Consider the following 23046-nt stretch of genomic DNA (forward strand, 5'->3'; position numbering starts at 1 on the left):
CAATGCAGAGCAGGGGTTCATTCATGGCAAAAGGGGGTTCATGTCACCCAGCAATACAACAGAGGATTTTGAAAGATTTAGGCCCCTGTCAGCAATGCAGAGCAGGGGTTCATTCACGGCAAAAGGGGGTTCATGCCACCCAGCAATAGAACAGAGGATTTTGAGAGATTTAGGCCCCTGTCAGCAATGCAGAGCAGGGGTTCATTCACGGCAAAAGGGGGTTCATGTCACCCAGCAATACAACAGAGGATTTTGAGAGATTTAGGCCCCTGTCAGCAATGCAGAGCAGGGGTTCCTTCACGGCAAAAGTGGGTTCATGTCACCCAGCAATACAACAGAGGATTTTGAGAGATTTAGGCCCCTGTCAGCAATGCAGAGCAGGGGTTCATTCACGGCAAAAGGGGGTTCATGTCACCCAGCAATACAACTGAGGATTTTGAGAGATTTAGGCCCCTGTCAGCAATGCAGAGCAGGGGTTCATTCACGGCAAAAGGGGGATCATGTCACCCAGCAATACAACAGAGGATTTTGAGAGATTTAGGCCCCTGTCAGCAATGCAGAGCAGGAGTTCATTCACGGCAAAAGGGGGTTCATGTCACCCAGCAATACAACAGAGGATTTTGAGAGATTTAGGCCCCTGTCACCCAGGCACAGCAGGGGTTCATTCACTGCAAAAGGGGATCATGTCACCCAGCAATACAACAGAGAATTTTGAGAGATTTAGGCCCCTGTCAGCAATGCAGAGCAGGGGTTCATTCACAACAAAAGGGGGTTCATGTCACCCAGCAATAGAACAGAGGATTTTGAGAGATTTAGGCCCCTGTCAGCAATGCAGAGCAGGGGTTCATTCACGGCAAAAGGGGGTTCATGTCACCCAGCAATACAACAGGATTTTGAGAGATTTAGGCCCCTGTCAGCAATGCAGAGCAGGTGTTCATTCACGGCAAAAGAGGGTTCATGTCACCCAGCAATAGAACAGAGGAATTTGAGAGATTTATGCCCCTGTCAGCAATGCAGAGCAGGGGTTCATTCACGGCAAAAGTGGGTTCATGTCACCCAGCAATACAACAGAGGATTTTGAGAGATTTAGGCCCCTGTCACCCAGGCACAGGAGGGGTTCATTCACGGCAAAAGGGGGATCATGTCACCCAGAAATACAACAGAGAATTTTGAGAGATTTAGGCCCCTGTTAACAACGCAGAGCAGGGGTTCATTCACGGCAAAAGGGGGTTCATGTCACCCAGCAATAGAACAGAGGATTTTGAAAGATTTAGGCCCCTGTCAGCAATGCAGAGCAGGGGTTCATTCACGGCAAAAGGGGGTTCATGTCACCCAGCAATACAACAGAGGATTTTGAGAGATTTAGGCCCCTGTCAGCCAGGCACAGCAGCGGTTCATTCACGACAAAAGGGGGATCATGTCACCCAGCAATAGAACAGAGGATTTTGAGAGATTTAGGCCCCTGTCAGCAATGCAGAGGAGGGGTTCATTCACGGCAAAAGGGGGTTCATGCCACCCAGCAATAGAACAGAGGATTTTGAGAGATTTAGGCCCCTGTCACCCAGCCACAGCAGGGGTTCATTCACGGCAAAAGGAGGATCATGTCACCCAGCAATAGAACATAGGATTTTGAGAGATTTAGGCCCCTGTCAGCAATGCAGAGAAGGGGTTCATTCATGGCAAAAGGGGGTTCATGTCACCCAGCAATACAACAGAGGATTTTAAGAGATTTAGGCCCCTGTCAGCAATGCAGAGCAGGTGTTCATTCACGGCAAAAGGGGGTTCATGTCACCCAGTAATAGAACAGAGGATTTTGAGAGATTTAGGCCGGTGTCAGCAATGCACAGCAGGGGTTCATTCACGGCAAAAAGGGGTTCATGTCACCCAGCAATACAACAGAGGATTTTGAAAGATTTAGGCCCCTGTCAGCAATGCAGAGCAGGGGTTCATTCACGGCAAAAGGGGGTTTATGTCACCCAGCAATACAACAGAGGATTTTGAGAGATTTAGGCCCCTGTCAGAAATGCAGAGCAGGGGTTCATTCACGGCAAAAGGGGGTTCATGTCACCCAGCAATACAATAGAGGATTTTAAAAGATTTAGGCCCCTGTCAGAAATGCAGAGCAGGGGTTCATTCACGGCAAAAGGGGGTTCATGCCACCCAGCAATAGAACAGAGGATTTTGAGAGATTTAGGCCCCTGTCAGCAATGCAGAGCAGGGGTTCATTCACGGCAAAATGGGGTTCATGTCACCCAGCAATACAACAGAGGATTTTGAAAGATTTAGGCCCCTGTCAGCAATGCAGAGCAGGGGTTTATTCACGGCAAAAGGGGGTTCATGTCACCCAGCAATAGAACAGAGGATTTTGAGAGATTTAGGCCCCTGTCAGCAATGCAGAGCAGGGGTTCATTCATGGCAAAAGGGGGTTCATGTCACCCAGCAATACAACAGAGGATTTTGAGAGATTTAGGCCCCTGTCAGCAATGCAGAGCAGGTGTTCATTCACGGCAAAAGAGGGTTCATGTCACCCAGCAATAGAACAGAGGAATTTGAGAGATTTATGCCCCTGTCAGCAATGCAGAGCAGGGGTTCATTCACGGCAAAAGTGGGTTCATGTCACCCAGCAATACAACAGAGGATTTTGAGAGATTTAGGCCCCTGTCAGCAATGCAGAGCAGGGGTTCATTCACGGCAAAAGGGGGTTCATGTCACCCAGCAATACAACTGAGGATTTTGAGAGATTTAGGCCCCTGTCAGCAATGCAGAGCAGGGGTTCATTCACGGCAAAAGGGGGATCATGTCACCCAGCAATACAACAGAGGATTTTGAGAGATTTAGGCCCCTGTCAGAAATGCAGAGCAGGGGTTCATTCACGGCAAAAGGGGGTTCATGTCACCCAGCAATACAATAGAGGATTTTAAAAGATTTAGGCCCCTGTCAGAAATGCAGAGCAGGGGTTCATTCACGGCAAAAGGGGGTTCATGCCACCCAGCAATAGAACAGAGGATTTTGAGAGATTTAGGCCCCTGTCAGCAATGCAGAGCAGGGGTTCATTCACGGCAAAATGGGGTTCATGTCACCCAGCAATACAACAGAGGATTTTGAAAGATTTAGGCCCCTGTCAGCAATGCAGAGCAGGGGTTCATTCACGGCAAAAGGGGGTTCATGTCACCCAGCAATAGAACAGAGGATTTTGAGAGATTTAGGCCCCTGTCAGCAATGCAGAGCAGGGGTTCATTCATGGCAAAAGGGGGTTCATGTCACCCAGCAATACAACAGAGGATTTTGAAAGATTTAGGCCCCTGTCAGCAATGCAGAGCAGGGGTTCATTCACGGCAAAAGGGGGTTCATGCCACCCAGCAATAGAACAGAGGATTTTGAGAGATTTAGGCCCCTGTCAGCAATGCAGAGCAGGGGTTCATTCACGGCAAAAGGGGGTTCATGTCACCCAGCAATACAACAGAGGATTTTGAGAGATTTAGGCCCCTGTCAGCAATGCAGAGCAGGTGTTCATTCACGGCAAAAGAGGGTTCATGTCACCCAGCAATAGAACAGATGAATTTGAGAGATTTATGCCCCTGTCAGCAATGCAGAGCAGGGGTTCATTCACGGCAAAAGTGGGTTCATGTCACCCAGCAATACAACAGAGGATTTTGAGAGATTTAGGCCCCTGTCAGCAATGCAGAGCAGGGGTTCATTCACGGCAAAAGGGGGTTCATGTCACCCAGCAATACAACTGAGGATTTTGAGAGATTTAGGCCCCTGTCAGCAATGCAGAGCAGGGGTTCATTCACGGCAAAAGGGGGTTCATGTCACCCAGCAATAGAACAGAGGATTTTGAGAGATTTAGGCCCCTGTCAGCAATGCAGAGCAGGGGTTCATTCACGGCAAAAGGGGGTTCATGTCACCCAGCAATACAACAGAGGATTTTGAGAGATTTAGGCCCCTGTCAGCAATGCAGAGCAGGTGTTCATTCACGGCAAAAGAGGGTTCATGTCACCCAGCAATAGAACAGAGGAATTTGAGAGATTTATGCCCCTGTCAGCAATGCAGAGCAGGGGTTCATTCACGGCAAAAGGGGGTTCATGTCACCCAGCAATACAACAGAGGATTTTGAGAGATTTAGGCCCCTGTCAGCAATGCAGAGCAGGGGTTCATTCACGGCAAAAGGGGGTTCATGTCACCCAGCAATACAACTGAGGATTTTGAGAGATTTAGGCCCCTGTCAGCAATGCAGAGCAGGGGTTCATTCACGGCAAAAGGGGGATCATGTCACCCAGCAATACAACATAGGATTTTGAGAGATTTAGGCCCCTGTCAGCAATGCAGAGCAGGAGTTCATTCACGGCAAAAGAGGGTTCATGTCACCCAGCAATAGAACATAGGATTTTGAGAGATTTAGGCCCCTGTCAGCAATGCAGAGCAGGGGTTCATTCACGGCAAAAGGGGGTTCATGTCACCCAGCAATACAACAGAGGATTTTGAGAGATTTAGGCCCCTGTCAGCAATGCAGAGCAGGGGTTCATTCACGGCAAAAGAGGGTTCATGTCACCCAGCAATAGAACAGAGGAATTTGAGAGATTTATGCCCCTGTCAGCAATGCAGAGCAGGGGTTCATTCACGGCAAAAGTGGGTTCATGTCACCCAGCAATACAACAGAGGATTTTGAGAGATTTAGGCCCCTGTCAGCAATGCAGAGCAGGGGTTCATTCACGGCAAAAGGGGGTTCATGTCACCCAGCAATACAACTGAGGATTTTGAGAGATTTAGGCCCCTGTCAGCAATGCAGAGCAGGGGTTCATTCACGGCAAAAGGGGGATCATGTCACCCAGCAATACAACAGAGGATTTTGAGAGATTTAGGCCCCTGTCAGCAATGCAGAGCAGGGGTTCATTCACGGCAAAAGGGGGTTCATGCCACCCAGCAATAGAACAGAGGATTTTGAGAGATTTAGGCCCCTGTCAGCAATGCAGAGCAGGGGTTCATTCACGGCAAAAGGGGGTTCATGTCACCCAGCAATACAACAGAGGATTTTGAGAGATTTAGGCCCCTGTCAGCAATGCAGAGCAGGTGTTCATTCACGGCAAAAGAGGGTTCATGTCACCCAGCAATAGAACAGAGGAATTTGAGAGATTTATGCCCCTGTCAGCAATGCAGAGCAGGGGTTCATTCACGGCAAAAGTGGGTTCATGTCACCCAGCAATACAACAGAGGATTTTGAGAGATTCAGGCCCCTGTCAGCAATGCAGAGCAGGGGTTCATTCACGGCAAAAGGGGGTTCATGTCACCCAGCAATACAACTGAGGATTTTGAGAGATTTAGGCCCCTGTCAGCAATGCAGAGCAGGGGTTCATTCACGGCAAAAGGGGGTTCATGTCACCCAGCAATACAACTGAGGATTTTGAGAGATTTAGGCCCGTCAGCAATGCAGAGCAGGGGTTCATTCACGGCAAAAGGGGGTTCATGTCACCCAGCAATACAACAGAGGATTTTGAGAGATTTAGGCCCCTGTCAGCAATGCAGAGCAGGTGTTCATTCACGGCAAAAGAGGGTTCATGTCACCCAGCAATAGAACAGAGGAATTTGAGAGATTTATGCCCCTGTCAGCAATGCAGAGCAGGGGTTCATTCACGGCAAAAGTGGGTTCATGTCACCCAGCAATACAACAGAGGATTTTGAGAGATTTAGGCCCCTGTCAGCAATGCAGAGCAGGGGTTCATTCACGGCAAAAGGGGGTTCATGTCACCCAGCAATACAACAGAGGATTTTGAGAGATTTAGGCCCCTGTCAGCAATGCAGAGCAGGAGTTCATTCACGGCAAAAGAGGGTTCATGTCACCCAGCAATAGAACAGAGGAATTTGAGAGATTTAGGCCCCTGTCAGCAATGCAGAGCAGGGGTTCATTCACGGCAAAAGTGGGTTCATGTCACCCAGCAATACAACAGAGGATTTTGAGAGATTTAGGCCCCTGTCAGCAATGCAGAGCAGGGGTTCATTCACGGGAAAAAGGGGGTTCATGTCACCCAGCAATACAACTGAGGATTTTGAGAGATTTAGGCCCCTGTCAGCAATGCAGAGCAGGGGTTCATTCACGGCAAAAGGGGGATCATGTCACCCAGCAATACAACAGAGGATTTTGAGAGATTTAGGCCCCTGTCAGCAATGCAGAGCAGGAGTTCATTCACGGCAAAAGGGGGTTCAGTTCTCTCAGCAATACAACAGAGGATTTTGAGAGATTTAGGCCCCTGTCAGCAATGCAGAGCAGGGTTTCATTTACGGCAAAAGGGGGTTCATGTCACCCAGCAATACAACAGAGGATTTTGAGAGATTTAGGCCCCTGTCACCCAGGCACAGCAGGGGTTCATTCACTGCAAAAAGGGGATCATGTCACCAAGCAATACAACAGAGGATGTTGAGAGATTTAGGCCCCTGTCAGCAATGCAGAGCAGGGGTTTATTCACGGCAAAAGGGGGTTCATGTCACCCAGCAATAGAACAGAGGATTTTGAGAGATTTAGGCCCCTGTCAGCAATGCAGAGCAGGGTTTCATTCACGGCAAAAGGGGGTTCATGTCACCCAGCAATACAACAGAGGATTTTGAGAGATTTAGGCCCTTGTCACCCAGGCACAGCAGGGGTTCATTCACGGCAAAAGGGGGATCATGTCACCCAGAAATACAACAGAGAATTTTGAGAGATTTAGGCCCCTGTTAGCAATGCAGAGCAGGGGTTCATTCACGGCAAAAGGGGGTTCATGTCACCCAGCAATAGAACAGAGGATTTTGAAAGATTTAGGCCCCTGTCAGCAATGCAGAGCAGGGGTTCATTCACGGCAAAAGGGGGTTCATGTCACCCAGCAATACAACAGAGGATTTTGAGAGATTTAGGCCCCTGTCAGCCAGGCACAGCAGCGGTTCATTCACGACAAAAGGGGGATCATGTCACCCAGCAATAGAACAGAGGATTTTGAGAGATTTAGGCCCCTGTCAGCAATGCAGAGGAGGGGTTCATTCACGGCAAAAGGGGGTTCATGCCACCCAGCAATAGAACAGAGGATTTTGAGAGATTTAGGCCCCTGTCTGCAATGCAGAGCAGGGGTTCATTCACAGGGGTTCATGTCACCCAGCAATACAACAGAGGATTTTGAGAGATTTAGGCCCCTGTCAGCAATGCAGAGGAGGGGTTCATTCACGGCAAAAGGGGGTTCATGTCACCCAGCAATAGAACAGAGGATTTTGAGAGATTTAGGCCCCTGTCAGCAATGCAGAGCAGGGATTCATTCACGGCAAAAGGGGGTTCATGTCACCCAGCAATACAACAGAGGATTTTGAGAGATTTAGGCCCCTGTCAGCAATGCAGAGCAGGGGTTCATTCACGGCAAAAGGGGGTTCATGTCAACCAGCAGTACAACAGAGGATTTTGAGAGATTTAGGCCCCTGTCACCCAGGCACAGCAGGAGTTTGTATACGCCAAAAATGGTAAAATGTCACCCGACAATTAAAAATAATAACTTTTTCAATTTAGGGCACTAAAATTGGCACTTTTTCTTTATTAAAATGGCTCTAAAATAGTCCTTGAAAAGGCTAGAGCAGTGGTGGCGAACCTATGGCACGGGTGCCAGAGGTAGCACTCAGAGCCCTCTCTGTGGGCACCCGCGCCCTGGGAAAAGTCTATGGTGTACCAATATGCCTTAGACTTTTCCTGCTATTCATCAGCGCAGGGCACACTATGAATGGCACAGGCAGCGCATTGAATGTAGGCAGGTTATTATAGATAAATTACATTGAAGACATACTATATTGGTATTCATTGCCATTGCAGTTTTGGCACTTTGCGATAAATAAGTGTGTGGTAGGGTTGCAGTTTGGGCACTCAGTCTCTAAAAGGTTCACCATCACTGGGCTAGAGGGATGTAAAAGGCAGTAAAATGTGCTTAAGAGCATGGCAACTGCTCTGCAAACAAATGTGGATAGGGAAATAACTTAAAATGAAAAAAAATAACAAAAAATTACAAATTATTAACCAGCAAATTAGAGAAAGAGGTGGATATGGAGTCGGAGGCGGTGAATGTGGTGTTGTAGGTGGAGGCAGCAATGGAGGAGGAACGGGTAGCCAACAATGTTTTTTTATTTTTTTTTTATTGGGGTAGGTAGCCCCCAAAATATTTGCACAAATAAAAAAAAATAAAAAAGAATCATTGCACTTGACTTGAGTACAAGAATGTATGTTTGATGGTGGTATAAATGTCTATTCTGCACAAGGTACAGACAAGTCTTGTGGGATCCAAGCCTGGTTAATTTTAAAGAACGTGAGCTTGTCCACGTTGGCTGTGGACAGGCGGCTGCGTCTGTCTGTAATGACGCTTCCTGCCGTGCTAAATACACGTTCAGAGAGTACACTGGCTGCAGGGCAGGCCAGCACCTCCAAGGCATACAGGGCAAGCTCTGGCCATGTGGACAATTTGGAGACCCAGAAGTTGAATGGGGCAGAACCATCAGTCAGTACGTGTAGTCGTGTGCACAGATACTGTTCCACCATGTTGTTCAAATGCTGCCTCTTGCTAACACGCTCCATATCAGCAGTTGGGGCCGGTTGTTGCGGCGAGGTGACAAAGCTTTTCCACAAGTCGGCCATGCTAACCCTGCCTTCTGAGGTGCTGGCGCTGACACAGCTGCGTTGGCGACCTCTTCCTCCCCCCTGCCTTCGCCTTGTGCTTCCACTTGTCCCCCGGCGTCAGTCAGGAATGCTCTCAGGAGCGCGTCTACCAGCGTGCGCCTGTAGTCGCGCATCTTCCGATCACGCTTCAGTGAGGGAATTAAGGACGGCACATTGTCTTTGTAACGGGGATCCAGCAGGGTGGCCACCCAGTAGTCAGCAAACGTTAAAATGTGGGCAACTCTGTAGTCGTTGCGCAGGCACTGCAGCATGTAGTCGCTCATGTGTGCCAGGCAGCCCAGAGGTAAGGACAAGCTGTCCTCTGTGGGAGGCGTATCGTCTGCGTCCTCCGTATTCCCCCAGCCACGCACAAGTGATGGGCCCGAGCTGCGTTAGATGCCACCCTGCTGTGAACATGCTTCATCTCCACCCTCCTCCTCCTCCTCATCCTCCAGTAGAGGGTCCTGGCTGGCCAAATTTGTACCTGGCCTCTGCTGTTGCAAAAATCCGCTTTCTGAGCCACTTCTAAAAGACTGGCCTGAAAGTGTTAGAGATGACCCCTCTTCCTCCTCCTTGTCCTGGGCCATATCCTCTTCCATCATCGCCCTAAGTGTTTTCGCAAAGAGACATAGAAGTGGTATTGTAACGCTGATAACGGCGTCATCGCCACTGGCCATGTTGGTGGAGTACTCGAAACAGCGCAACAGGGCACACAGGTCTCGCATGGAGGCCCAGTCATTGGTGGTGAAGTGGTGCTGTTCCGCAGTGCCACTCACCCGTGCGTGCTGCAGCTGAAACTCCACTATGGCCTGCTGCTGCTCGCACAGACTCTCCAGCATGTGCAAGGTGGAGTTCCACCTGGTGGGCACGTCGCATATGAGGCGGTGAGCGGGAAGGCCGAAGTAACGCTGTAGAGTAGACAGCCAAGCGGCGGCAGGATGAGAACGCCGGAAGCGCGCACCGATGGCCCGCACTTTATGCAGCAGCTCTGACATGTCGGGGTAGTTGTGAATGAATTTGTGCACCACCAAATTCAGCACATGCGCCAGGCAAGGGATGTGTGTCAAACCGGCTAGTCCTAGAGCTGCAACGAGATTTCGCCCATTATCGCACACCACCAGGCCGGGCTTGAGGCTCACTGGCAGCAACCACTCGTCGGTCTGTTGTTCTATTCTCCGCCACAACTCCTGCGGTGTGTGGGGCCTGTCCCCCAAACACATCAGTTTCAGATCGGCCTGCTGACGTTTACCCCTGGCTATGCTGAAGTTGGTGGTGAAGGTCTTTCGCTGACCGGATGAGGAGGTGGTAGAAGAGGAGGAGGAAGCCAAGTAGGAAGAGGAGGCAACAGGAGGCAAAGAATGATGCCCTGCGATCCTTGGATCCGAAGGACGTGCGCCAAACAGCTCTCCGCCTGGGGCCCAGACACCACTACATTTACCCAGTGTGCAGTTAGGGAGATATAGCGTCCTTGGCCGTGCTTACTGGTCCACGTATCTGTGGTTAGGTGGACCTTGCCACAGATGGTGTTGCACAGTGCACACTTGATTTTATCCGATACTTGGTTGTGCAGGGAGGGCACGGCTCTCCTGGAAAAGTAGTGGCGGCTGGGAACGACGTACTGTGGGACAGCAAGCGACATGCGCTGTTTGAAGCTGTCCTTCTCCACCAGCCTGAATGACAGCATTTCAAAGGCCAGTAGTTTAGAAATGCTGGAATTCAGGGCCAGGGATCAAGGGTGGCTAGGTGGGAATTTACGCTTTCTCTCAAAGGTTTGTGAGATGGAGAGCTGAACGCTTCCGTGTGACATGGTGGAGATGCTTGGTGACGGACGTGGTGTTGTTGGTGGCACATCCTCTGTTTGCTGGGCGGCAGGTGCCAACATTCCTCCAGAGGCGGAGGAAGAGGCCGAGGCAGCAGCAGAAGACGGAGCAGGAGGGGCCTGAGCCCTTTCTTGGTTTTGAAGGTGCTTACTCCACTGCAGCCCGTGTCTCACATGTAGATGCCTGGTCATGCAGGTTGTGCTAAGGTTCAGAACGTTAATGCCTCGCTTCAGGCTCTGATGGCACAGCGTGCAAACCACTCGGGTCTTGTCGTCAGCACATTGTGTGAAGAAGTGCCATGCCAGGGAACTCCTTGAAGCTGCCTTTGGTGTGCTCGGTCCCTGTTGACGGTGGCCAGTAGCAGGCAAACTGTTTTGGCGACGGCTGCTCTGCTTTTGCACCCTGCTCCCGCTTTTGCTACGCTGTTGGCTCGGTCTCACCACTGCCTCTTCCTCCGAACTCTGAAAGTCAGTGGCACGACCTTCATTCCATGTGGGGTCTAGGACCTCATCGTCCCCTGCATCGTCTTCCACCCAGTCTTGCTCCCTGACCTCCTTTTCGGTCTGCACACTGCAGAAAGACGCAGCAGTTGGCACCTGTGTATCGTCATCATCAGAGACGTGCTGAGGTGGTATTCCCATGTCCTCATCAGGAAACATAAGTGGTTGTGCGTCAGTGCATTCTATGTCTTCCACCCCTGGGGAAGGGCTAGGTGGATGCCCTTGGGAATCCCTGCCAGCAGAGTCTTCAAACAGCATAAGAGACTGCTGCATGACTTGAGGCTTAGACAGGTTCCCCGAAATGCACGGGGGTGATGTGACAGACTGATGGGCATGGGTTTCAGGCTCCACCTGTGCGCTTTCTGAAGAAGACTGGGTGGGAGATAATGTGAACGTGCTGGATCCACTGTCGGCATCCCAATTGACTAGCGCCTGTACTTGATCAGGCCTTACCATCTTTAGAACGGCATTAGGCCCGACCAAATATTGCTGTAGATTCTGGCGGCTACTGGGACCTGAGGTAGTAGGTTCAGTAGGACATGTAGCTGTGGCAGAACGGCCACGTCCTCTACCTGCACCAGAGGCTCCACCAACACCACCACCACGACCATGACTGCGTCCCTTATTAGATGTTTGCCTCATAGTTAGCGTTCACAAAGCAAAGTAAAAAGTGGTTAAGTATGTTAAAAATATTTAACCGCCAATATAAACCCTGATGTAGGGTATTGCACTCTATTTTTTTTTTTCCTCTATATGACAGCGGTATTTGTGGCCTAAATGTGACACTCACTTATGCACGTCTTATCCCAGATGTGCAGTATATCAGAGGGTTTTTTCACCCCAGTAACCAAAAAACCGTATTTCTGACCTAAATGTGACAGTCACTGATGCTTGTCTAATCCCAGATGTGCAGTATATTAGACGGTTTTTTCACCCCAGTATGCCAAAGCTGTATTTATGGCCTAAATGTGACAGTGACTTATGCACGTGTAATCACAGATGTGCAGAACATTAGAGGGTTTTTTCACCCCAACCAAAAAGCTGTATTTCTGTCCTAAATGTGACAGTGACTTATGCACGTGTAATCCCAGATGTGCAGTATATTAGAGGGTTTTTTCACCCTAACCAAAAAGCTGTATTTCTGTCCTAAACATGACAGTGACTTATGCACATGTAATCCCAGATGTGCAGTATATTAGAGGGTTTTTTCACCCTAACCAAAAAGCTGTATTTCTGTCCTTAATGTGACAGTGATTTATGCACGTGTAATCCCAGATGTGCAGTATATTAGAGGGTTTTTTCACCCTAACCAAAAAGCTGTATTTCTGTCCTAAATGTGACAGTGACTTATGCACGTGTAATCCAAGATGTGCAGTATATTAGAGGGTTTTTTCACCCCAGTATGCCAAAGCCGTATTTATGGCCTAAATGTGACAGTGACTTATGCACAGATGTGCAGTATATTAGAGGGTTTTTTCACCCCAGTATGCCAAAGCCGTATTTATGGCCTAAATGTGACAGTCACTTATGCACGTGTAATCCCAGATGTGCAGTACATTAGAGGGTTTTTTCACCCTAACCAAAAAGCTGTATTTCTGTCCTAAATGTGACAGTGACTTATGCACGTGTAATCCCAGATGTGCAGTATATTAGAGGGATTTTTCACCCTAACAAAAAAGCTGTATTTCTGTCCTAAATGTGACAGTCACTTATGCACGTGTAATTCCAGATGTGCAGTATATGAGAGGCTTTTTTCACCCCAGTATGCCAAAGTCGTATTTATGGCCTAAATGTGACAGTCACTTATGCACGTGTAATCCCAGATGTGCAGTATATTAGAGGGTTTTTTCACCCTAACCAAAAAGCTGTATTTCTGTTCTAAATGTGACAGTCACTTATGCACGTGTAATCCCAGATGTGCAGTATATGAGAGGCTTTTTTCACCCTAACCAAAAAGCTGTATTTCTGTTCTAAATGTGACAGTGACTTATGCACGTGTAATCCCAGATGTGCAGTATGAGAGGCTTTTTTCACCCCAGTATGCCAAAGCCGTATTTATGGCCTAAATGTGACAGTCACTTATGCACGTGTAATCCCAGATGTGCAGTACATTAGAGGGTTTTTTCACCCTAACCAAAAATCTGTATTTCTGTCCTAAATGTGACAGTGACTTATGCACATGTAATCCCAGATGTGCAGTATATTAGAGGGATTTTTCACCCTAACCAAAAAGATGTATTTCTGTCCTAAATGTGACAGTCACTTATGCACGTGTAATTCCAGATGTGCAGTATATGAGAGGCTATTTTCACCCCAGTATGCCAAAGTCGTATTTATGGCCTAAATGTGACAGTCACTTATGCACGTGTAATCCCAGATGTGCAGTATATTAGAGGGTTTTTTCACCCTAACCAAAAAGCTGTATTTCTGTCCTAAATGTGACAGTGACTTATGCATGTGTAATCCCAGATGTGCAGTATATGAGAGGCTTTTTTCACCCCAGTATGCCAAAGCCGTATTTATGGCCTAAATGTGACAGTCACTTATGCACGTGTAATCCCAGATGTGCAGTATATTAGAAGGGTTTTTCACCCTAACCAAAAATCTGTATTTCTTTTCTAAATGTGACAGTGATTTATGCACGTGTAATCCCAGATGTGCAGTATATTAGAGGATTTTTTCACCCCAGTATGCCAAAGTCGTATTTATGGCCTAAATGTGACAGTCACTTATGCACGTGTAATCCCAGATGTGCAGTATATTAGAGGGTTTTTTCACCCTAACCAAAAAGCTGTATTTCTGTCCTAAATGTGACAGTGACTTATGCACGTGTAATCCCAGATGTGCAGTATATGAGAGGCTTTTTTCACCCCAGTATGCCAAAGCCGTATTTATGGCCTAAATGTGACAGTGACTTATGCACGTGTAATCACAGATGTGCAGTATATTAGAGGGTTTTTTCACCCTAACCAAAAAGCTGTATTTCTGTCCTAAATGTGACAGTGACTTATGCACGTGTAATCCCAGATGTGCAGTATATGAGAGGCTTTTTTCACCCCAGTATGCCAAAGCCGTATTTATGGCCTAAATGTGACAGTGACTTATGCACGTGTAATCACAGATGTGCAGTATATTAGAGGGTTTTTTCACCCTAACCAAAAAGCTGTATTTCTGTCCTAAATGTGACAGTGACTTATGCACGTGTAATCCCAGATGTGCAGTATATTAGAGGGTTTTTTCACCCTAACCAAAAAGCTGTATTTCTGTCCTAAATGTGACAGTGACTTATGCAAGTATAATCCCAGATGTGCAGTATATTAGAGGGTTTTTTCACCCCAGTATGCCAAAGCCGTATTTATGGACTAAATGTGACAGTGACTTATGCACGTGTAATCACAGATGTGCAGTATATTAGAGTTTTTTTTTCACCCTAACCAAAAAGATGTATTTCTGTCCTAAATGTGACAGTCACTTATGCTTGTCTAATCCCAGATGTGCAGTATATTAGAGGGTTTTTTCACCCTAACCAAAAAGCTGTATTTCTGTCCTAAATGTGACAGTGACTTATGCATGTGTAATCCCAGATGTGCAGTATATGAGAGGCTTTTTTCACCCCAGTATGCCAAAGCCGTATTTATGGCCTAAATGTGACAGTCACTTATGCACGTGTAATTCCAGATGTGCAGTATATTAGAGGGTTTTTTCACCCTAACCAAAAAGCTGTATTTCTGTCCTAAATGTGACAGTCACTTATGCTTGTCTAATCCCAGATGTGCAGTATATTAGAGGGTTTTTTCACCCTAACCAAAAAGCTGTATTTCTGTCCTAAATGTGACAGTGACTTATGCACGTGTAATCCCAGTTGTGCAGTATATGAGAGGCTTTTTTCACCCCAGTATGCCAAAGCCGTATTTATGGCCTAAATGTGACAGTCACTTATGCACGTCTAATCCCAGATGTGCAGTATATTAGAGGGTTTTTTCACCCTAACCAAAAAGCTATATTTCTGTCCTAAATGTGACAGTGATTTATGCACGTGTAATCCCAGTTGTGCAGTATATGAGAGGCTTTTTTCACCCCAGTATGCCAAAGCCGTATTTATGGCCTAAATGTGACAGTCACGTATGCTTGTCTAATCCAAGATGTGCAGTATATTAGAGTTTTTTTTCACCCCAGTATGCCAAAGCTGTATTTCTGGACTTGCAGATAGCCTATGCTGGTGCACTATCGTTGCATAAAATGGCTGCCGATCATGTATTGATATTGACTAACTGAAGAAAAAAAAGTTTGTTTTCAGCAGTAGTTGGCTCAGGGCAGGCTTAAAAAAATTGTGCACTGCACCCACAAAACATTTTTTCTGTAGATCGCTGAGTACATAAACCAGTTCTTGATAAGATTTCTCCCTGATCTCTCCCCCACAGCAGCTGCAGCCTCTCCCTACACTAATCCGAGCAGAGTGACGGGCGGCGCTACGTGACTCCAGCTTAAATAGAGGCTGGGTTACATGCTGCAGTTGGCCAATCACAGCCATGCCAATTGTAGGCATGGCTGTAATGGCCTTTTGGGGCAAGTAGTATGACGCTTGTTAATTGGCTGCTTTGCAGCCTTTCAAAAAGCGCTATAAAAATCGCCGAACACCAAACCCGAACTTTTACGTAAATGTTCGGGTTCGGGTGCCGAAAACCCTAAAGTTCGGTACGAACCCGAACTTTATAGTTCGGGTTCGCTCAACTCTAATCCCGATGCCTTCCTTATGCATCATGGCTGCCCTCCGGGAGGGCCTGTGAGATCCAGCCACCTGGATCTCACAGGCAAGCAGGCTGTATGTGTATTACAGTCTGTAATACACTTACAGCCAATGTATTACAATACAGAAGTATTGTGATGCATTGTAAAAGGGATCAAACCCCAAAAGTTGAAGTCCCAAATTGGGACAAAAAATAAAGTGAAAAAAAGTTAAAATAAAGTATATTTTTTTTTTAAGTTTCAAATAAATAAAAGCGTCCTTTTCTCAAAATAAAGTAAAAAAAAAAAATTGTCAAAAATAGGGAAAAAAAGAAAAGTAGACATATTCGGCTTCAACGCGTCTGTATCGACCGGCTCTATAAAATTATCACATGACCTAAACCCTCAGGTGAACACCATCAAAAAAATAAAATAAAAACTGTGCTAAAAAAACATTTTTTTGTCACCTTACATCAATAAAAGTGCAACACCAAGCGATCAAAAAGGCATATGCCCCCCAAAATAGTACCAGTCTAACCGTCACCTCATCCTGCTAAAAATAAGCCCCTACCTAAGACAATTGCTTAAAAAATAAAAAACAACTATGGCTCTTAGACTATGGAGACACTAAAACATGATTTTATTTGTTTCAAAAATGCTATTATTGTGTTAAATGTAAAAAATAAATAAAAAAGTCAACATATTAGGTATCACCGCGTTCGTAACAACCTGCTATATAAAAATACTACATGACCTAACCCCTCAGGTGAACATAAAAAAGATAAAATAAAAACGGTGTCAAAAAAGCCATTTTTTGTCACCTTACATCACAAAAAGTGTAATAGAAAGCGATCAAAAAGTCATATGCACCCTAAAATAGTACCAATCAAACCATCATCTCATCCCGCAAAAATGATACCCTACCTAAGACAATCATCCAAAAACTGGAAAAAACTATGGCTCTCAGACTATGGAGACACTAAAACATGATTTTTTTTTGTTTAAAAAATGATATCATTGTGTAAAACTTACATAAATAAAAAAAGTATACATATTATGTATTGACATGTCCATAACGATCTGCTCTATAAAAATATCACATGAACTAATCCCTCAGGTGAACACCCCCTAAAATAGTATCAATTAAACCGCTATCTCAAACCGAAAAAAAGGAGCCCCTACATAAGACAGTCTCCCAAAAATAAATAAAAATAAATATGGCTTTCAGAATATGGAGACACTAAAAAATCTTTTTTTTCTAAAATGCTTCATGTAAAACTGAAACAAACAACCAAAAAGTAGTCACATTTAGTACTGTCGCGTCCGTAACAACATGCTCTATAAAAATACCACATGATCTAACCTGTCAGATGAACATGAAAAAATAAAAACGGTGCCAAAATAGCTATTTTTTGTTATCTTGCCTCACAAAAAGTGTAATATAGAGCAACCAAAAATCATATGTACCCTAAAATAGTACCAACAAAACTGCCACCTTATTCCGTAGTTTCTACAATGGGGTCATTTTTTTAAAGTGTCTACTCTTGGGGTGCATCAGGGGGTCTTTAAATGTGACATGGCAGCTTTCCTTTCCTTCTGCTCCCTGCCGTGTGCCCATACAGCAGTTTACGACTACATATGGGGTGTTTCTGTAAACTACAGAATCAGGACAATAAATATTAAGTTTTGTTTGGCTGTTAATCCTTGCTTTGTTATTGGAACGAAATTGATTAAAATGGAAAATCTGCCAAAAAAGTGAAATTCTGAAATTTTCCATTTTCCATTCATCCATTTTCCATTAATTCTTGTAGAACACCTAAACGGTTAAGGAAGTTTGTAAAATTAGTTTTGAATACCTTGAGGGGTGTAGTTACTAAAATGGGGTCATTTTTCAGTGGTTTCTATTATGTAAGCCTCACAAAGTGACTTCAGATCTGAACTGGTCCTTAAAAAGTGGGGTTTTTTTCAAAATTTTGGGTAAATTTTGTATTTTTTTATAAATAAAAAGGACATTTTTTGACTAAATTTTACCACTGTCATGATGTACAATATGTGACGAGAAAAAAATGTTCAATGTTCAACATTGCCTAATCATCACTGTTAATACTAAATAGCATTCATACATTCTATTCTTACCAGCTTCCTGAGAAAAAAAATGAAAGGAAGAAAATCTGTTCTGACTTCCACCTCTACTGGTACATGCACTAGGATTTACCTTTCATTAACAGTAATAAAGATGCCATGGAAAGAAAACAATGCCTGCATTTGCATTTCCGTAGAGACCAAATAGAATTTTGTGTGGGGTATATGGAATTTGCAGTTTTGGAAATGGGTTTCTGGAATATTAAACATGACCAATATTCAGATTCTCGGTACCGATTACACATCTGCCCATACATCTGAGAAGGAAATGCAGAGGAGGCATTTTTGAGGGGTACAGTTTGTTAATGCACTACCCCCTAACAACATTGTGTGCACACACTATTTAAGTTCCTAATGAATACCTTTGCAGCTCTGATTAAATACTGAAGAATTGTTTTAGGCAGTTTAATGACAGACTTTGGCAAGGCTAAAATGGCTGAAGCAAACTTTCCAATAGCTCTCTAAAAGAAGGACAAAGCAATAGGAATTAGTATGAAACAGTGAATATACAATGACCATAGTGTAATTATAAAATAAAGCACATTATAATGTTACAAACCAAGCCTGAATCAAGCTAGTTCATGGTTAGTCAGTGGCCAGGCAATACTGCAGCTAATTTAGTAGACAACATAAATTACAGTACACTGTACCACACCATGACAGGTTATCTGTGGTTAAATTTCCTAAACACTATCATGCATGGTCAAGTATCAGTGATAACTAGTGTTGAGCGCGAATATTCGAAAAGCAATTTTTTTTCGCGAATATCGCCACTTCGAGAATTCGTGAATATTTAGAATATAGTGGTATATATTCGTAACGGCGAATATTCATTTTTAATTTTTTTTTTAACACAGTACATTTCAGGTGATCATCCCTCCCTCTTCTAGCTTGTGGGCCAATGAAAATGCTTTGAACAGGTTAGCAACATCCCTAGCAACCAATAGAAAAGTTGCCTACCCCAAGCCGATATTTCGAGCGCATTACGCGAATAATACATTGCCGATTTTTGCAATCAAGAATATAATCTCGAATTCGCAAATATATGACGAATATTATACAAAATATTCACGAAATATCGTGAATTCGAATATTTCCCCTGCCGCTCATCACTAGTGATAACCACAACTCATTACAGTTACTTTGTTAGAATTTACAATACCATAGTCTTGATGTATTTACTGTAGTTCTTGTAAAACTGATACAAGAAAAACATCCTAATTATTGTAATTAGATGCAACTAATGTTAGGTTTGATATTTTGTGCTGAAATACACAGTTTTGACATGCAGCAGCTTCATCCTAAAGTCGCTGTCCTCAAACAAAGTGGCAGCTAAATGTATCAGGTTGTGCATGTTCTATTGTTCCTAACAATAATAATATCAATGGAATGATATGAGTAAAGAAAACAAGATACATTTGTACATAAAAATAACCAATGAAAACTGGACAACATCTATATATTTCACTTTTGCTTAAAACAGTATTTTATTATACAAAATATTACCATACATAATATAAGCTGAAAAAGAATCAAGTCACAGGTAAGTACAGTAGAGCAATTCATTTAAACAGATGTTTTTCAAGCAACCATAAGCAATGCCAAGATTTGCTTCTTCACTTTTGTTCTTTCGTGTGCTATTGAAAAATAAACCTCTGGGTAAAACTTTATTTTTCAGAACTGGACCATCCTAGTAAAAGTGAAGACAGTCATGTATGGAAAACACCTTTCCCAGAACAAAGGGTTTTGTCAATGCTATATGCAAGCAGCATTGAAACTGAATGAAACCATGTGTTCATTGCAGTATTTATACACATAGAAGGCAATAAAACATAGAACTTATCAAGCTTGTCTTGACAGAAAAACGTTGCGTCTGCCGTGCACAAGACATCTCTCTGTGCCCTACCTGGAAAGCAGATTTTCTTCTGAGCTCATCCTCATCCTTAGTTTCATCTTCTTCTTCTTCTTCACTATCCGTCTCAAATAAATAATAATCACCGCTTCTGACCACTAAGTAAAATAAAGCAGTTACTTACTTCTAAAACATGTACAAAATATTTCACTATCACCGTCATCATCATTGTTACTAAGATCTTACCACTAAACTGTTCCCTCAGCAGGTACAGTACAATGTAGATTTTCACAAGTACATCAACATTTGGTTTTACCACAGTGGAAACTTTCATTAAACCATCCAACCCCTCACCAGGCACAAATCATTAACTTGTCAACGGTGAACATGAATACACTAGGATGCAGTATATATGTCTTTAAGCTGAAAGTGTGAAGACCTGAATGATTAAAAGTGGGATTAGTGCCTTTTCGCCTCCATGTTAGTAAGTATAATAAATAACCTATGTCTTATATCCTTGAGCAGAACCTTGATTTCTGCATTGACCATAGTTTCACCAAGCCCAATTAACTAAAATATGGCAAAATGAAAGATGGTGAGCATTATCCAACAGCAGCCACTTCATTACTATGTACAAATACAACTACCAAGGTAATGTGTGGATTTAAAGAGGACCTGTCAGTTCTCCTGACATGTCTGTTTTAGTAACTACAGTATTTGTTTTCCCCATGCAAAAACATTTCTGGAGCATCTATTTTTATGACTCTATGCTGTGTCATTCCTCCATAAGTTCTACTAGAGTTCTTTAAATAAAGATATAAGTGGGTGCTACGAGTTGGGGGTGTGCCCCTGCACAGTCTGCCACTGAAAGCTTGATTGGACAGTGTCAGGGACACCTCCCCCCTACCAGTTGTAGCTTTATTCATAAACTTTTAGCAGCAATAATAGAGGAATGTCACAACATAAGAGTCATAAGAACAGATGTTCCAGAACTGTCATTTCATGTGGAACACAATTATTTACTAAAACAGACAAGTCGGGAGTGGTGATAGGTCCTCTTGAAGCTTAATACCCAGGTAATTAATGAAAGAAATTTGTGAGAAATAAACATTTTGCCCTTATTATTTCCCATTAATCCAGCAGAATCTGCCCAAAATATGGAATAGCAGCAAGCTGTGTGGTTGTGTGCAGGCTTGAGTAAAATTGAAAGCTGCTGATTCAGGGATATAATTAACAAAAGATGCAAGTATAGAGTGTAACGGTTATCCTCCCCCTTACTTAAAAGAGTGGTGGCATGCCTCTGTTTATTGAGATTTAGCTGTAGCTGTTATAATTGTGTTATGTATATGCCATGTAAATGACGTGTATATACTGCACTGTATGCAGACCACAGTAGAATTGCCATGCCCTTCAAAGATAGCTGTGCAGCAGGAATGATAGTTCACAAGATATTAGCATGCATGAGGTAGTGCCAGAGTAGGTCTAAAAAGAGCCTGGCACTGATGGAGATGTGAGTGCTAAGGCTCTGGAATGCTGCACCACAACGCTGATAAGAGGCAGCGAAAGGGAGGATTTGGTGCTAGATGGGTGCAGTGGAACCATATAAGGTACCAGAATGATTAGCTGTTGACATGAGGAGGCGAGTAGGAAAGATGGTGTGTGGAGGCTGTACAGTAGTTCATCTGAAGTTGTGACAGGGACCCAAAGGTTTAGAAGTGCCAGAGCAGTATGACGTATCAAGGCCCAAGTATCGTTACAGGGAGGCAGATAGTGAGTTGGGCAGTTGGGAGCAATTCCGTAGAAGATACTCATGGAGGCACTGGGTAGATTAATATTAAAGAGGTTTGCCACTTTTTAGCTACTTTTGACCAATTTGTATGTAAGATGGTTATATGTCACTTAGTAATATAGCCATTGTTGATATTCTGTGACGTCATGCCCCCTTGTTACGCAAATCTTATGCACTGTCTGCATAGAGATCCTGTCCATAAAATGGCAGCTGATGGCATTCAGCCTTCTCTACTGAAATACACTGCACCAGCCATCTGGACTTACCCTGTTAGGAGACTAGTGCAGGTGTACAATATTTAAATTGAGTGATTTTCCTGGTCACATGACTCTCCATCAGCAGCCATTTTACGGACAAGACCTCTGTGTGGACAGCACAAAACACTTGACCAACAAAGGAGAATACCTTATGAAGTATAGAAAATGGTGTAGAATATAGACAGAGACTATATTAGTAAGTGCCATATAGTCAGCTTACAAACACATTGGTCAACAGTAGCAAGGTAGCTGATGTGCCCCATTAAGAAATGCCTAGGTGGAGCAGGCTGTGGCAATCCTCTGCCGGATTTCAATACCGGAAGGCATAACACATATGTGAAAGTAGTCTGCAAACAATAAACAGATGGCTCACTCTGGTCCACCACGACTGGTGCTCAGGTTCAGAGAAACACCCCCAGTTCTGAATTGTGAAAAATTTTGAAAAGTTGAACTGGCACTCAAAACAATTGGAAATCACGTGGAAATGGAATGCAAATATTTAAAATGTATTACATCAACATGCATACATTAAATAAAATAAATAAAATGTATAAAAAACATATAGATATGTCTAGGACCAGAGTTGATACAAGAGCGTCGCCTTCAAGGTTCGCTATATCAAAAAGCTGCATCCGTATTCTCCCAATAGGGATGACTCTTTGGATCACAGCTGCTATGGTAAAGCGAAACCCACTTGGGAGGCGTATACACAGCTATATTTCAGATTATAATAATCATTAATAAATGGCCTATGTTGTAGACACATGCAGGTCCCGTACGACGTATAGTTTTCACAAGAAAGCAAATATATGCGGCACTTTAGATAATGAATCGCTATGCATGTATAACCATACGGCTTGCAAAGATATGCGGCACCTTAGATAGCAAATCGCTGTGCGTGTATAACTATATGGCTCCACATTGAGCAATATTCAGACTGTCCATCTGTTTCGACTCTCTCAGGGATCTGAGCACACCATGTGTGTAACTCCAATCGTGCTGCGAGTCTGATCCACCCACATATGCAGGGCTATTATGGTCTCTGTAAAGTCCCAATACAGTTTGTCCAGATTATATCTCTACTCACGGTATGCCTCGTTGGTTCACCTTGTTCGGTATGTGAAGGTTCCTACTGTGGCGTGCCACAGTTCGACCGCTCTCCGCTCTAGCGGAGTTGGTTTCAGCTTGTGATTTCGCCGGGATCTCGTCTTGGCTCTCGGGAGAGTCCGCCTCGAACTTTTGATCACGTGAGTAGGATAAGAAGATATTGCACTTCTTTGAAGGTAAGTTTTTAGCTTTTAGTACATG

The 23046-nt window shown here is 44.3% G+C and overlaps 1 protein-coding gene across 5 annotated transcripts in view; it reads right to left on the bottom strand.

The window, feature by feature from the left end:
• The window catches only part of PIEZO2 (piezo type mechanosensitive ion channel component 2), a 661827-nt gene that overhangs the window by 139024 nt on the left and 499757 nt on the right, over positions 1-23046 (bottom strand). For all 5 annotated transcript variants that reach the window (XM_040432210.1, XM_040432212.1, XM_040432214.1 and 2 more), the window contains exon 32: positions 19747-19850. In XM_040432210.1, the coding sequence (XP_040288144.1) occupies positions 19747-19850 (104 nt within the window). The remainder of the gene's footprint in view (positions 1-19746; positions 19851-23046) is intronic.

Source organism: Bufo bufo, chromosome 5 (genome assembly GCF_905171765.1).
Source record: "Bufo bufo chromosome 5, aBufBuf1.1, whole genome shotgun sequence".
NCBI classification, from domain to species: Eukaryota; Metazoa; Chordata; class Amphibia; order Anura; family Bufonidae; genus Bufo; species Bufo bufo.